The sequence below is a fragment of the Mycteria americana genome, chromosome 9 (genome assembly GCF_035582795.1).
Source record: "Mycteria americana isolate JAX WOST 10 ecotype Jacksonville Zoo and Gardens chromosome 9, USCA_MyAme_1.0, whole genome shotgun sequence".
NCBI lineage: Eukaryota > Metazoa > Chordata > Aves > Ciconiiformes > Ciconiidae > Mycteria > Mycteria americana.
The window spans coordinates 14474643-14489187 of record NC_134373.1 but is presented as its reverse complement, the minus strand read 5'-3'; the positions used below and the strand labels follow the sequence as shown (position 1 = coordinate 14489187).

Below are 14545 nucleotides of genomic sequence, written 5' to 3'. Positions count from 1 at the left end.
AAGTTAAATAAGCCCCTCCTACTGCCGTCCACCTGCAGGGAAGCCTCCTCCGTTTGCTTTGATTTCCACTGGCAAAAACAGGAAACAAATCCAAGAGGGACGAAGAACTGTAAGCAATTGTTCCTTCTCATTGACTTCACCTCTATACCATTTCCTCGCCTGCATCTTCTCGCATCCAGCTGGGGCAAGGCATAAAGAACCGACGTACGTATTGAAGTATAACTGGGTGCATGACAGTGTGAGCGTGTGGTCTCTGTACAGAGGATTACACGTGATCAAGTTCTCTTCTCCTGCAAGGCAGCGCGTTGTAACTTGAGTTCCACTTTCATCTCACAACACTTAGCCTAGGTGACATCCATGCCAAGCTGACTGATATTTAGATATGTCTCTTCATGTGGAGAGCGAGGTGATCAGACCTGGAAAAACACCTGCAAAATAAAGCAAGTGGGAAATGAAATAAATACAGGATTTGGGAAAACAGGGTTCCTGCTCCTTCCTCCTTAGGTACAGGAGGAATATATATCCAGGTTTAGAGACGTTCCTTAGATTATCCACGGATCGCCACCAAACTCTGGGTGATTGACCTCTGTGACCACAGGTGGCCAACTATCCTGGCTCTTCGGCAGCTAAATAGAGTACTCTGCTCCTTTCTCAGTTCCTCTCCCTCCCCCTTCTTTCACTGAGTCAAACATCAGGGAAGAGTGCTCATCTATGCACCTGTAGTATAAAATCAAATATTTAGTGTAAGGGGGTGTGTGCATATAAAAAAATTAAATAAAACAAGTCAGTTTTGCTCAAGTACTCAGCAACACCAGTTTAAAAAAACACCAGCTTTCTCAAGCGCCCAGCACCTGCAACAAGCACCAAAGTACGATGCCAGTTTTGAAAGCTGAATTCTCATTTCTAACTCCTAACTGGAAGGAAAGCTGGTTCAGGGTTTGGAGGCTGACAATCCGTCAGGCTACATATCTCTCCCTTTCTCTCTGCTGGGAATCTGGGTGGTAATATGTGGATGTTGATGAATGCTATCTCCCTGAAGGATGTTGACAGAAGATAAGGTATTATGCCTATTTTGTGAAAATTGAGAGACAGAGAAGGCAAGGAAATTGTAAATCACACAAGAAGTGTGGTAAAACCAGAAAAAAATTGCCAGGACTTCAGCTTTCAACTTCTGTTCCTTATCCACAAAGCAATTTTTCTCCATCTCATAAGAAAATGTAATGCTTTGACATTCTCAACATGTAGATGGATGCTGATGAGATGGACTTAGAGCGACGACCCTAGAGAACTAGTTGAGTTTTAGGGCTGGTCTAAACACGCAGTTAATTGAGAATAAGGTAGGGCATGAATTTGAAATGAAGCATCTATTCTTGATTAACTCCCTCTCTAAAGGCTTATGACTGCCTTCTTCTGAAATGACTTAATCCACTTGGGAAGTGGGTTAAGATACTCAGAATAAAACACACTTAGTCCAGGAGAAAAGCAATCCCACAAAGAGTTAATCAGGAATTACTATTCTAGAACAGCTACCTTGTAGTAGACATGCTGCAGGGCACTCAGCAGCAGGAACAGCAGCCCAAATTCAGGCACTTCACACCACCAAGATATTGCCAGAGTGATCAGGGGAGTAAGTTCTCAGGAGGACAAGTGCTTTTCTTCCCTGTCATTCAATATATACTCCATTTTATCAAGACTGCCAGGAAGCAAGAATATTTTTTCGACTTCATGCCCATTAGAAATGGGATTGAAAGCACCAACCCATTTCACAGCCACCATCACAGTGTCATTAAAGAGATGTATGGCACCAGAGAGCAAACCGCAGGACAAGTGGGCAGTGGTTCTGGCTGCCTACCCCAAAGCCCTAAAATGGAGCCTGACTGTCAGAGCGGCAGGACTCAGACACTCTCAGAAATTAGACTTCTACTAGATGCTTCAAGTTGAGCACTAAAATGGGAGGCTTCCAAGTTTCCTGCAAATCTTGGCTTGCCTTCTTTCCACCCTAAGCCATAAGACACTGGCTCATTTATTTTTACTAATAGCAAAACACATCTATTATAAATATCTCACAAAACGCACATATCTGTGGCTTTTGAGTAAACTGTTTTTGTAGGCTCCGAGGGCATCATGAAAAGCTACTTCCAGAACTGACTTGCCTGGAATGTCTTTTCACTGTCCTACAGACAGAGTATAAAACAGCCACCAATATCAGTCTGAAGAATATCCAAATGTCTTATTGTGAGAATCTGGATAGCTCGTACATGGGCACTGAATGTATTTCCAAACAAGCAGTAGTTGAGTATTTTGTATTTTTCAGAAAGAAGGTAAAAGAATGAATTGAACTACTCAGTAAAAAAAGCCAAAACCAAAGATAAAAAAAAAGAACACTCAGTCTAAAGGCAAACACGCAGAGGATAAACACCCTAAGCAGAGAAAGGCTGAGAAAGAGAAGAACTATAAAAGTGAAGAGATTTTAAATAGTTAGGGGATCTTTTCTGTCCCACTGGCAGTATTCTCCTGCATGAGCAATCTATCTGCACCTACATGCAGAGATGAGTGATCGAGAGGTGCATTTTTAAGACAAAGAAACTTCATAAGAAGGCGACTTTCGCAAGAAAAGCTAGATACTCATGTTCTGTGGATGAGCGTAGCTCTGCTCAAGACAGCTGTTCTCTACTGATCTGTAGCAGCTTACAAGGGGGTTAATACCTTCAGAGTGGCAAAAATTAAGAAGAAAGACTTCAAAATAGGACGGAGGCTGCATTCCTCCGAGCTCCTATATGAAGCACAGTGAGACAGACACGAATCTGACAATGGACACTTGGCTTTCAACACAGCAGGCTCAGCACAGCTAGAATTTTCTAGCCCTATGGTGCCAAAATACACCCTTGGACCAACATCTCTCTCGTCAGTCTAAAATGAGAAAGCAGCATGCTCTGGCTACAAGGGCTGCCAAAACAAAACAACAGCTTGAGTGGCTGCCAAAAAGACATGCACCAGCTGGCACTTCAGTCTAGGACTAGTCATAAGACCACCACCCAAGCACGGCTTTTCCTCTCCAATTGCCTCTATTATAGATGCAACCCAGGAAAATGTATGCTGAGTCACAGCACAGCAAGATCTGTTAAAAATATGGATTCAATACATTGTTTCACATCAATAACCACAGTATTAGCATCTAGTATATTCTTCAGCCCTAGAATATTTTTATAGATAATAAAATGGTACCATATTTGCTAATTTATAGCTAATAAAATGGTACAATACTAATTCTTCACATTCTCCTGCTGACTAATTTGGTTAGTTCTACCTCTCAGTAAAGCTAGTGGATGCAGACTTTTATTTTCAATAGTAAAACAGTCCCTACAAAATTTTGCAGCTAAATCACAGTCAAAAAAAGCTATTGATCAGTGGACATGTTTTTTTTCCTTCTGGAACTAGAGGCAGCAGCGGAAGAGGCTCCACAGGATAAGCTGTCAAGGGAAACTTCTTTCTTCACAAATTAAGAAACAGCAGCTTGCTGGTCTCCAGTCCTGCCCGTGAGACAAGACCTTGTTCCACACCTCTGGCTCTACACCTCTTCCAGTTCCAGACCAGCTCTGCACATTGTACGTGGGCCCATCACAATCTTCCCCATCATCCCTCCCTCAGTCCAGCTCTTCCTAGAAAGGACAGTTTATGCTAGAATAAGATACCCTAATTCTGAAAGTCATATAGTGATGTGTGGTACATAAATTCCCTGCTTACAACCACAATTCCTTCCTTTCTCTTTTTGCTCTCTCTCCTTAGCAACACAGCACTGAAGCCTCTGCAGGAGAAACAGGGAAGGTAACTACGATGAGAAGAGAATATATTGTTCAGCCATCTTTCTTACCAGCTGTGGATTCTCCGCTGTGGGATGTGTTCATTCCAGCTAAGCGTGCTCTTAGCTTACTGTCAAAAAGGAAACCACGTGTACACACACACACACACACACACACAGAGGAATATATACCCCAATAGTCTGGCACTAAGCTGCTATCTCCTAAACACATATTTATGCAGAACAAGTGAGTGCCACTACCCTGTCATTCTGTTCCCCTCGGAGTGCTGAGGGCTTGCACTGTGTGAGGGACAGAACCCTAGCCTGTGTTTCTGAAGAGCATAATTCCTGGGGATGCTAATAATCAGCATACCCCTGGTGTCTGGAAGGCACTAGGGACTTGCACACTGCTTTCCACACCACTTCAGCTGATTCTCCTTTCTCCCCTGCTGCCACCAAACCACACACCATTTGCAGTACATATGGTGCTACTCAAACCAGTGGTAGTTTGCCAGCTATAACTAACAATGTGATCTGTGGGCTGCATGGTGTTGGGATAGGGCTGGGCCAGCAGGAGAAGGGAATCATGTCTTCTTATCTCTTTCGTTTTAAAATTGACCTGTACACAGAGGACATTAATAGCCCTTTGATGTTGGTCAGAAGGTCAGAGACACAAATGCATCTGAAAACAGCCTGGAAGGGAACTGCATCCAGACTGTGTGCACAACATTCCCCTTCTTTGCTTGCCAAGGTATGGCCTTCACCTCTGAACAACAACAGGCATATGTTTTGTGCTACATCAGTGTTGTTTGTTAGAAGTAGCTCCAAAAGGCTCCTTAAAGTTTCGCAAGCCAGGATGTCTGAGGGAGTGACTACAATTCCTGTCAATAATGGTGGGTGCAATAAAGGGTAGCAGTTCAAATAGGGAGAAACTGTTCTCCAGCTGGGAACCCTGGCTCAGGAAGGAGCGTCTTTAACATTAAAAGTCTGCCTAAATAGCTAAGGACAGATTTAGGCACGTTTCAGTGCTTGCTTGAGGTGACATCTGCAATAGGTGGTAGTAGAGAGATCTGTGAATGAGAAAAGAAGGAAAAATAGTGCTATGGCAGAGGGGGCCAAAAGAAGAACAGGCACCGTCACTCTACGAGCTTGCAACAACTGACTGGGAGAGTAAAGACAAATCCATCTCCTACCACCACACACAGATGGTATGTGCGTGGAGTTTAACAGTGCACAATCCCCAGCACTCTTAACTTATTAATAAATATTTTTCCTTCATCTACAGATTCAGCTGAAGAGCAGAAAATGCATCAGATGATTGCAGGAATATATCTATTGACTGCAGTAACTGAGTTGGCTGCCAAAGAAAAAACCCAGGTAGGAAGGGATAATAAGTAGAGGGAGAAGAATGCACACTTAACAAAGGGCTGAAAGAGACTGAGGAGTTGGAAATACTGACTGTATTTCTTTAGATCTCTGCTACAAATATTTTCTGTCCTGACACAGAAACCCTGGGGCTTTGTGTGTATGTGTGCATGTGTTTGTGGGGCCAGGATGGTTAGTTTGTTCTTCAGAGGAAAGAAAAGAGAAAGGCAATTCCTTACATTTAAAACAGGGAACATAACTGTTCTCCTTCACACAGATGCTTATACAAAAGCAGCACTCCAGAGGTCCCTACTTGGCTTATCCTGTCCCTCATTCTGAGCAAACAAAAGATAATCCAGGGATAAAACAAAAGATAATCCAAGAGGAAGCTCTCCATGGGGGAAGGGGGACCGGAAGAGGGGAGACAAGGGGAGAAGAGCACTCAAGGAGATGAAGCTCTTGGAAAGGCAGGATGTGAAAATGATCGAATTTCCTTCCCATAAAAGGATGGGGTCCCTTGTTTATGTCCCACACATCCTCTCTCCACGCATGTTCTCTGCTGGTCTGGTGTACCCAGAGGCTTCCTAGAGCCTTTATTGTATTACAAAATGTTTCCTTATCAGAGCAGAGAACCTTAGTGCTGCATTAAAAAGATGGGTAATTTTCTTAAGCCTCTTTTAAAAATATATATAAATAGGATTAGCTGGATAACATGTTCAGATGCAAGCACATTATTTGATTACTCAATAGTGGATCCAGGTTTCACCCAGGGCACTGCCAATCTCCAGCTGGGGGGGTGCGAGGGGGAGAAGTGCTCATTGTTCGATCCTGTCAGTGCTGTCAAGAGTCATTACAGGGGTAATTGCTTTTGCTCCACCCTAATTTCTTATCAATTGGGATTGGAGATGGGGAGGAGGGTTTTCTTTTGGTTTTGTTTCTAAATTCAAAGAACCCAGCTTTCAAAAATGCTCAGCACCAAGCAAGGATGACCAGATTTTTCAGATGAGCTCATCATTCATTCAGGCAGCTAAAGCGGTGAGGACTGCAAAAAGGAATCGGCAGTGAGCGGCAGCAACCATGGCTCTCACTGGGAGCTGCTGGGTGCTCAGCTCGCCAGGCAAAACTCGCCCCTCCTTTCTGAGTGCCCAGAGGAGGACTGTTGCATGACAGGCTCTTCGGGAACCCTGGCTCTGGGCACCTGTCAGGCTTTTAAATCTGGGCCCATGCAGAATGAAGGCGCAGAGTATTTCCCACATCAAATAGATGTCAAGGGTGAGATTTAAAACTGTAGGAAAAGATTCACTAATTAGCAGGAATGTGGAGAGATCACTGATCCTACACAAGACAACCCCATGAACTTGAATTGTCAGATGTGCCTAAATCACTCCTGTGCTTTTGAAAATGAAGCCGTTTGCTGTCTTTCATTGACTCTCCTGTTTCATCTGGGGAAGCATGGAGCCCTGGACTCAGTGGAAAGAGAAGACAATGATCGTACAGAAATTACGTTCTTTTGTCCTAGACATTTCCTATAGATTTGTGGCACAATAGCCACACATGCTCCCCATCCCCCCAGTCGTACACTCGTATTTGTGGGGCCCATCAGCTTCTGCTGACCACCCTGCCGAAACGCAGGCAGCCAGCGGTGGTGCTTGGGGTAGCCCTTGAAGCAGAGCAGGTAGAGGGAGCTCTGCCTTTGTGAGGGCACCAGGCTCATACAACCAGGAGGTGGAAAGCTGTGGAGATGCTTTGTTGAGAGGCCCATCACTGAAGTGGTCTAGGGCGCTCCGGACTTCTTCTCTGCTTCGAGAGTATTAAGAAGAGCTGCCCTATGGACCAAATCCTGTGCCTACAACAGACACTGGCAGGTTTCAGTCAGACCTACACCCAGTCCCACAACTCTCTCTGTGCTGTGGGATGGAAACAGCTTAGGCTGCTTAGGAAGTATTCCCCCTCTGCCAGCCCGCCTGGCCGCTGAGGCAGGGAGTACAGGGACAGAGTGGAGGGTCCCTCCTTGGCTCGGGGATCGAGGCAGTGGGACAGGAGGCCAGAAGGGGCCTCTCTGCTGGGAGCCAGGTCTCTTGTCTCAGGGAGCTGGTGGCTCCATGCCACCCACAAAGTCCACATGTTGCTTAAACACCGTGTTAGGAGGCTGCATTACCTGTCACAATGGTTGCATTTAAAGGGCTTTGCACCCGTGTGCTTTCTGTAATGCCTCGTGAGCTCGTCGCTCCGTGCAAAACGCCACTCGCACCCTTCCCACGAGCACTTGTAAGGCTTCTCACCTGCAGAGGGGAGGAGAGAACAGTCAGCGTGGCAGCAGGATTACTGAGTACTCAACTTGCAAGCCCTGCGTCCTCCCACCTCACCTCTGTCCCGCTCGGGCAGGTTAGCCCATCACACAATTCATGACCAGCGTGGCACGGAAACAACTTAGGGTTTATGATGCATTGTACTGAGGATGGACCCAGCCCAGATTTTACCGCTGCTAAAATTCTTGCACAACCTTATTTCCCGTTTCTCACAAAACCAGTCAATTACTCTTCAAAGAAGCCCTCAGAACGTCCCCAAATGCCTGTCCTGCTGTGTGGCTGGAGCCTGATTTTCAGTCAGCTTTTCAGCTCACTCTGCCCTTGCCAGATGAATTACTGTGGTACCTGTGAGTGGCTGTACTAACACCTGAACACACTGCAGGTGTGCACCAGTCCAGAGCGACCACCACCACTGCATCACGTGCTTTACCCCGGCTGCCATTTACCCCTCGCATGGCCAGACTCACATCTGCTCCCCTCAAGCTTTCATGCCTGCTGCCCCCTGGGACTGCACCTTCTTTAGTTGCTTCTGACAACAAAAACTGTTCCTTGGTTCAAGAAATTATGTGTCAGGGCAGTGAGTGCGAGAGGAGTAATGTTTTCTTCTTTAAAACAGCTGGTCCTTCAGGCTTTGTGCACTACACCTTTATCAGCTGTTATTCTGCCCCGAAATATTAACCATACCACTGCAGGCAGTGAAACGGTGCATTGATAAGACAGGAGAGATTCTGGTCTGCTGTGTTCACGTTTACCTATCTTCTAACGCAAACCAGTCTCTGTGGATCAAAGTCTGCCATGGGGTAATATCCACGGAGTCATTAACACCTTCTGACGGAGAATTCCAAGGTCTCCTGCCTCTCCCTTTCTTATGCAGTGTACATGTATTCGTGTGCGTGCAAATTTATCATCTCCCCCAGAACAAATGCTCCAGTGCATCTCCTCCTATGTAAGGGAGGAGATGCATTTCACTATTTCCATTTCACTATTCCCCAGGCAGTCAGCACCGTATGGATGCATTAGAAGAGGAGGGAGTTGAGATAAAATGCAGACAAGAAATCACTTTCACTACCAAGCTTCTAAGCTGGGAATTATAAACAGAGAAGGGATTATTACTTATTTATTCTTAAAATTGCTAAGAAAGTGATCTTAAAAATCCCACCACTGACCAAACTGAAGTTGCAGTCTGTATGACCTCTCTATGCCAGTCACGTGAAACAATCATTTGGCCGCAGCAGACAAATTTCTCAGTGCAGAGACACTGATTTCTATATTTAGCATGTCTATTCAGCAAGTAAACGAGTGAGATCTGATTATGGGAGACCTATGTATTTCAAGGTGACAAATTGAAGAGGCCAAAAGAACAAGAAAAGTGAAGAGGGCAAGAGAATTGCATCAAAATACATCAAAACAAAGCTGTTCTCTGGTGAGTGAGTTTCTGCAGACTTCTTGCTGCACAGGCAGCTCTGTTGCACAGTGGTCATCCGCCCCAGAGAGAACAGCAGAGTGGGCTGAGATGTTAACTGGAGTTGAGCCATTTTACTGGCCTCTGAGAAGTTTCTTTGGCTCAGCAGCTCAATTAAAGGATTCATTGAGGTGAAGCAATGAAGAAGGGGCAGCAGCCAGCAAGACTTCACCAAAATATCCGTTTGTCCCTCAGTCCCTGCAGAATGCAGAAAGGCCAGCCTGGATGTCTCTGTTGTGTGCCGCAGTCCACCACGGGAAAATGCCCAACAGGACAAGGGACTGAGCCAACAATAACACCACCCCACTCAGATTGTGCCTGCCTGGTCATCTCTGCAGACTTGCTTTTTGTTCTTTTTTTCTTTTAATAGGATTTCTTCAGGAAAAAAAAAAAGCAAGAAACTTCTTGTTAGTCAGCCAAGTGCCGGTGTCTTGTTCCTGGGCTGGTTACTCAACTGTAATTCAACCACTGTCACCAGTGCTGGCCCCAGACACTAGAGCTGCAGTTGCAGCACCCTCCCCCCCAGCCCTTGACATCCTACCTGGCATACTGCATCTGCTCTCCCCTTCTCACAGAAAAGGGATTTCCCCAGCCCTGGTCACGTCTATGACGGTGCACCGGTTTTGTCTGAACAGTTCATGCATTATTTTTAAAAGCTGTCAGTAAACAAGTCTCGATGATAATTCAGCTTCCTCGGTTCTCTGACGCTCTCTAGTGCCTACCTTAGAGCGGAGACAGCAAGGCAGACAAACCGCCTTGCAGCATATGTTTGCTACACGCGCTGCAAAGCAAGCGCAGAAGACAACTGCTCAGCCAAATCTGGCAGGTACAGCCAGTCTGAAGGATACAGTCGCCTACAGAGCAGAAGGGTGAAGGAAAAACATCCTGGGCTTTCTGTGAAACAAGGGCTATTAGGACTGAAGCTGAGTTTGGCTTGTTAACATTTGTCAAGAGCTTTGAAAATGTACAGCGCTATATATAGGTTACAAGAGACAGAAATGCCAAGCATGATTACTGGTAAACCCATGGGATGCCACATATCTCTGTTACTTGCTGCAGGGGGCTCCTCTCTCAAGTCTTCCTGGTCCGGCCTTGCACAGCCCTGAGCTGAGTTTTGTTTTCAGATGCTTTTCCTCTGTAACCCAAGCCCCGTTCCACAAAATGTCAGACAGTACCTCTTTGTGCTCCAGACAGCAGGCTGGCATACAGTGCTCCGCGTGACACAAGACAAATGCAAAGGAGCACGGTGACCTTTAAAGCCATGTCAGACGGCTCCTTGACCCAGAGACCTCAAAGAGGTTAGATTTCCCGCCCTCCTGCAGCTACTCAAAAACATGAGTGGGCAGGAGGAGAGACACCTCCGTATCTCTGCACATGAAGACTAAGAAGAAACTGCTTTTTTAACAGCTGCTTTCACCTTACCCGAAGATGAAATGAAAGCGTATCTTGCAGAGGTGTACCTCTGTAGGAAGCATGGGAATGGAGAAGGGGGTAGGGTCCTCCTAGCTCACTACTGGCAATGGCAGGGAGAAGAAATGGGAAGGATCCTTTCCACATGCCAGGCTGCTCTTCTGTCGTTGCAGAAGATTAGCAAGAATAAAAGGATAGATGGTGAAATCCTCCTCTGCTGAAGGCAATGGCAAAACTCCCACTCACTTCTACAGGGCCAGGATCTCCTCCTTTTTAACAAATTAATTATGAGCTTCAAAATCCAATTAAAAATAGGAACATCACGGAGCTGTGCCACACTGACTTTTTTCAGGCTCTAATTCCTCAAAATTAATAACCGCACTTAAAACTCATGCCTGCGAGCCACTCCCAGGAAGGAGGCTCTACTCCTTAACTCACCTTTACTCAACACAAGGATCTGTGCAGGGCTTAAACAAATCCATAAATCCACATTTATACAAGTGCACTCAACGGAGGAGCCAATGCACATCCAAAAAGAAGCCGATACCCAGATATGCAGCTGTTAAATACTCAGCTGTTTCAGTTCAGAATGTGCTCCACATTGTAGGGCTGGTTCAGCTTTCACACATCCACAAACACACCTGGGAAGGGCAGGCAGCCAGCAATGCAGACACATGTTCAAGCAGTGAATTATGCAATTTTGTGAGATGAGCGCTAGTGTTAAAACAACGTACCATTTGCTTATGGAAAATCTTCTAGAACCGACCCAGAATAGTGGCTTTCAGCTTTTTCTATTTTTTTCCCTGGGAGGTGGAGACCGCTACCTAGTGATTTCAAGCTTACTGACCACGCTCCAGTTTCCTTGGGCAGCATGTGCATGAGAGAGCAGTGCAGCGCAGTAAAGGCGAGCTGCTGAGTGAAACGGTGGGTATGCAGGACCCAACATCCACACCGCATGCATTTGAAGGGTGTTATTTCTGGCTAGCCACAGCCTGGTCCTGTGGCCTGAACCCGTCTGTAGGTGAAGCGTGCCAGCTGTGCAGTTGCAGAGCACCTCCCGGGTCAGGCCATCCAAAATGTGTGTGCTCTGGCCAGGCTGAACCAAAGCACAGTGAATGGGGGCAACCAGAAGACTCACCTCAAAAGGGGATGCTTGATCACCAGAAAACACTCATAGACACAGCCCGTTGCCTGCTGAGGATCCCCGAGAAGCAGCCTGTGCACGCCTGCAAGCTCACAGAGCACTGTGCTGAAGCCTACTGATCTAGAAGGACCTTATAATCTGAAAAGCTAGTGGTACAGAAATGCTATTAGCCCTTCAAATATGCTTTAGGGTTTCAGTCCATCATGACTGCATACTTCTGTGAACCAGCCTCTCTTCATTGTGGCTCTGTCCTGCGGTCCATAGCCCATTTTAATCTTTTTATCTTCCTGGAGCATATTTTCATACACTGAGACTGGGATGCTTGGGGAAAAGGCTCTCTGTTCCACTTCTGTTCATGGCACCTCACACAACTTAGCTCTTCTTCTAAAAGTACCTCCCAAAGCACACTTCAGTACAGTCTGGCCTGCTGTCCTCCTTATTTCATCCAGCCTGGTCCAATCTGGTAAGTGGAGGACAAAGACCTTTGCAAATTTATGGGAAACATGCAATAGTGAAGCCAGAATTTATGAGCCATAACAAAAATCCATCAGACTTTGACAGCCCTGAAACCGGGTCAGTATTCCTTTGGTGACTAAGACAAATGCAAGACTAAATATTAGGCACCTGGTTATAAAAATAAACAAATGATTGGTATAGCTTTCTCTTGAAAGCCAAAAATTTATCATTTGAAAATATGAAAGAGCCAAGCACACAATCCTAGCAACACTACTGTGGTAAACACACACCAGGTTCCCAGCAAAACATGATTGATAGATCTGGGCTGGTTCTGTGATGGAGATACTGCACTGGTCCTTGAGACTTCTCCCTCCATTTCCAGCCTCGGGCAGTCTTGGTGCGTTTCACCTCATTCAACTTTAGATATCAAAAGCCATCATCTGAAATAGCCACCTATGGCTCTTTTTCAAGTTAATGGAGATGCAAAGGCATGTGCCGAGTGTGACACATCAGACCCCAGTCAGACTGGAATCGGAGGTGAATTTTTCTCCTTTGATGGTACAGGGGCTAGGCAAGCAGCTCAGCTGCAGGCAGCTGTATCTTTGCTCTCCAGGCACAAGGCAGCGAACATCAGGTTTTCTCTCCAACACATACTTAGACTGTAAACCCTATGCAAGCCTCCACAATAAATATTCCCTCACAAAACACAGCAGTGGGGATGTTGTCTCTTCTCAAAATCCAGAGACCCCCTGTCCTTGCCACCTACATCCTGCAGGCACCCTCTAGGTCCCAGAGATACTTATTTTGTACAAGGAGTAAGGCAGCATTTGCTATAGACATCTCACAGTGGCAGCGATTAGTAGAAACATTAGGTTACAGGACACAGAGGTACATAACCGAGATCAGCCGAGGACACTGTCACGATCACAAAACTACAGCACACAATGGATGCCGGGCATATTATACATCTTATATCTGCATTATTTATTGCCAACCCCAAGGGTTAAAAAGTCACGAGTCCAGTCTCCCATAGAAATAATGAGATATTAAAGAAGAAAACAGTAATACTTAGAGATCATTTGCCTTCTGCTTTGTAGATAACCTAGGGCCACGATTTTAAACTTCTCTTTGCAGCCCTGCAGGCTAGAAACATTTATTATGAAATACAGAGAAAGGAGTTTGCTTTCTATTCCCTGGATTTCAATAGCGGGGACTTTAAGAAGAAAACCCTCCAGATTTTGGGATGTGCACGGTAAGATCACAGAGGTGGCAATGCTGTGGGGTGAAATCCTGGCTCCATCAAAGTCACTGGAAAAATGCCCATTATGCCCATTAAGTCTTGAGTTTCACCCTGTATCTTTACAGAGTTAAAAGTAAAGAAAGATACTATGATTATCCATCCGTACCTATTTCCTTATTGCTCCCCTGCACCCCACCTTAAATACCACACCCCAAGCATATATTAATTACAGTGCACTTAGTAAAATAATCAAGCAGTTTCAGCAATAATCAAGCAATGAACTTCAGAGGAGAATCACAGTCAAAATCCTTGCCGGTATCTCTCCGTGCTAAAACGTGGTACAGTCACAGGAGTCCTTTTGTCAGTATGACTGATTTAACCAAAAATGCTTAAAGAAGCTGAGGGAAAAAAACCCAAATCCTGTCTGTATGCACATTTTGAAGGCCATTCAAATAAGACATTTGTTTTACTATGTTTTAAGAGCTCCTTTATATCATGTTGTGTAACTACACAAAGCTAGCATGCAAAAGTGTCTTTAAGAAAACAACAGAAATACCCCCTTAAAAATCACCATGTGTTCTAATCCACCATGAATTATTTATAGTTTCAGGATCCAAAAAAAAAAGTTTTATGAAAGAAACACAAAACATTTCCTTCCTTTTTAAAATCTGTGATTTAAAAACTATTCAAAATGAAACTAGTTCTAAAAGCCTCAATGTCTAAAAATATGTATTGAAAGACAGCTTTAGCTATGCTTGCTCCAAGACTGGTGTTCCTGGAGCATCAGAGAAACTGCAAAGTACAACTGAAAAAGGAATTAAATGCAAGATTTCTTGCCTGGATTTCTCCTATAAGGAAGCTCTGGGGGCCTGAGTCGTGCAAAGAAATGTGTGAAGAATCAAGTAGTGCCACTGGCTTTTTAAGAGAGTGTTTTAATAACTTTCCTTTGCCACCCTTTCTGAGAAATCCTTTTGGGACCTGCTGTTCCTGGGCTGGTGAGTGGGACCGTGCCGTTGCAGCGAGCAGCAGTGTCACTGCGGGATGACCCAAGGCACCCTTCAGAGGCCAGTGCCCATGGGGATGTTGTTGCTGCAGACACAAGTTGCTCAAAAATGCCAGAAGCCGGTGCAGTTTTCGGTGAGAAGCAGCTCCCCAGATCGCCTTGCAGAGAAACGCCAGGCAGGCATTAGTATTTGCTTTGCAGTTTATTACGAAAGTCTGCCACAGCACAATGGGACGCCTAATGTGGAACATCACATTAACAATATTTTATATTTATGTAGCACTCTTCATCTCCAAGGGTCCCTGAGAGCTTTACAAGCTACATACATGGCATACCAATGAAGTCGAGCCATAATTC

At 45.2% G+C, this 14545-nt stretch overlaps 1 protein-coding gene across 3 annotated transcripts in view; it reads right to left on the bottom strand.

Moving 5' to 3' along the window:
• Positions 1–289: 289 nt before the first annotated feature.
• KLF7 (KLF transcription factor 7) overlaps positions 290–14545 on the bottom strand; it is a 57044-nt gene continuing 42788 nt past the window's right edge. For 2 of the 3 annotated variants that reach the window (XM_075512405.1, XM_075512404.1), the window contains 2 exons: positions 7323–7446; positions 290–428 (listed from right to left, as the gene is read on the bottom strand). In XM_075512405.1, coding sequence (XP_075368520.1) covers positions 377–428; positions 7323–7446 — 176 coding nt within the window. In that variant the 3' untranslated portion in view covers positions 290–376. The remainder of the gene's footprint in view (positions 429–7322; positions 7447–14545) is intronic. The other variant, XM_075512406.1, reaches the window with a different exon arrangement.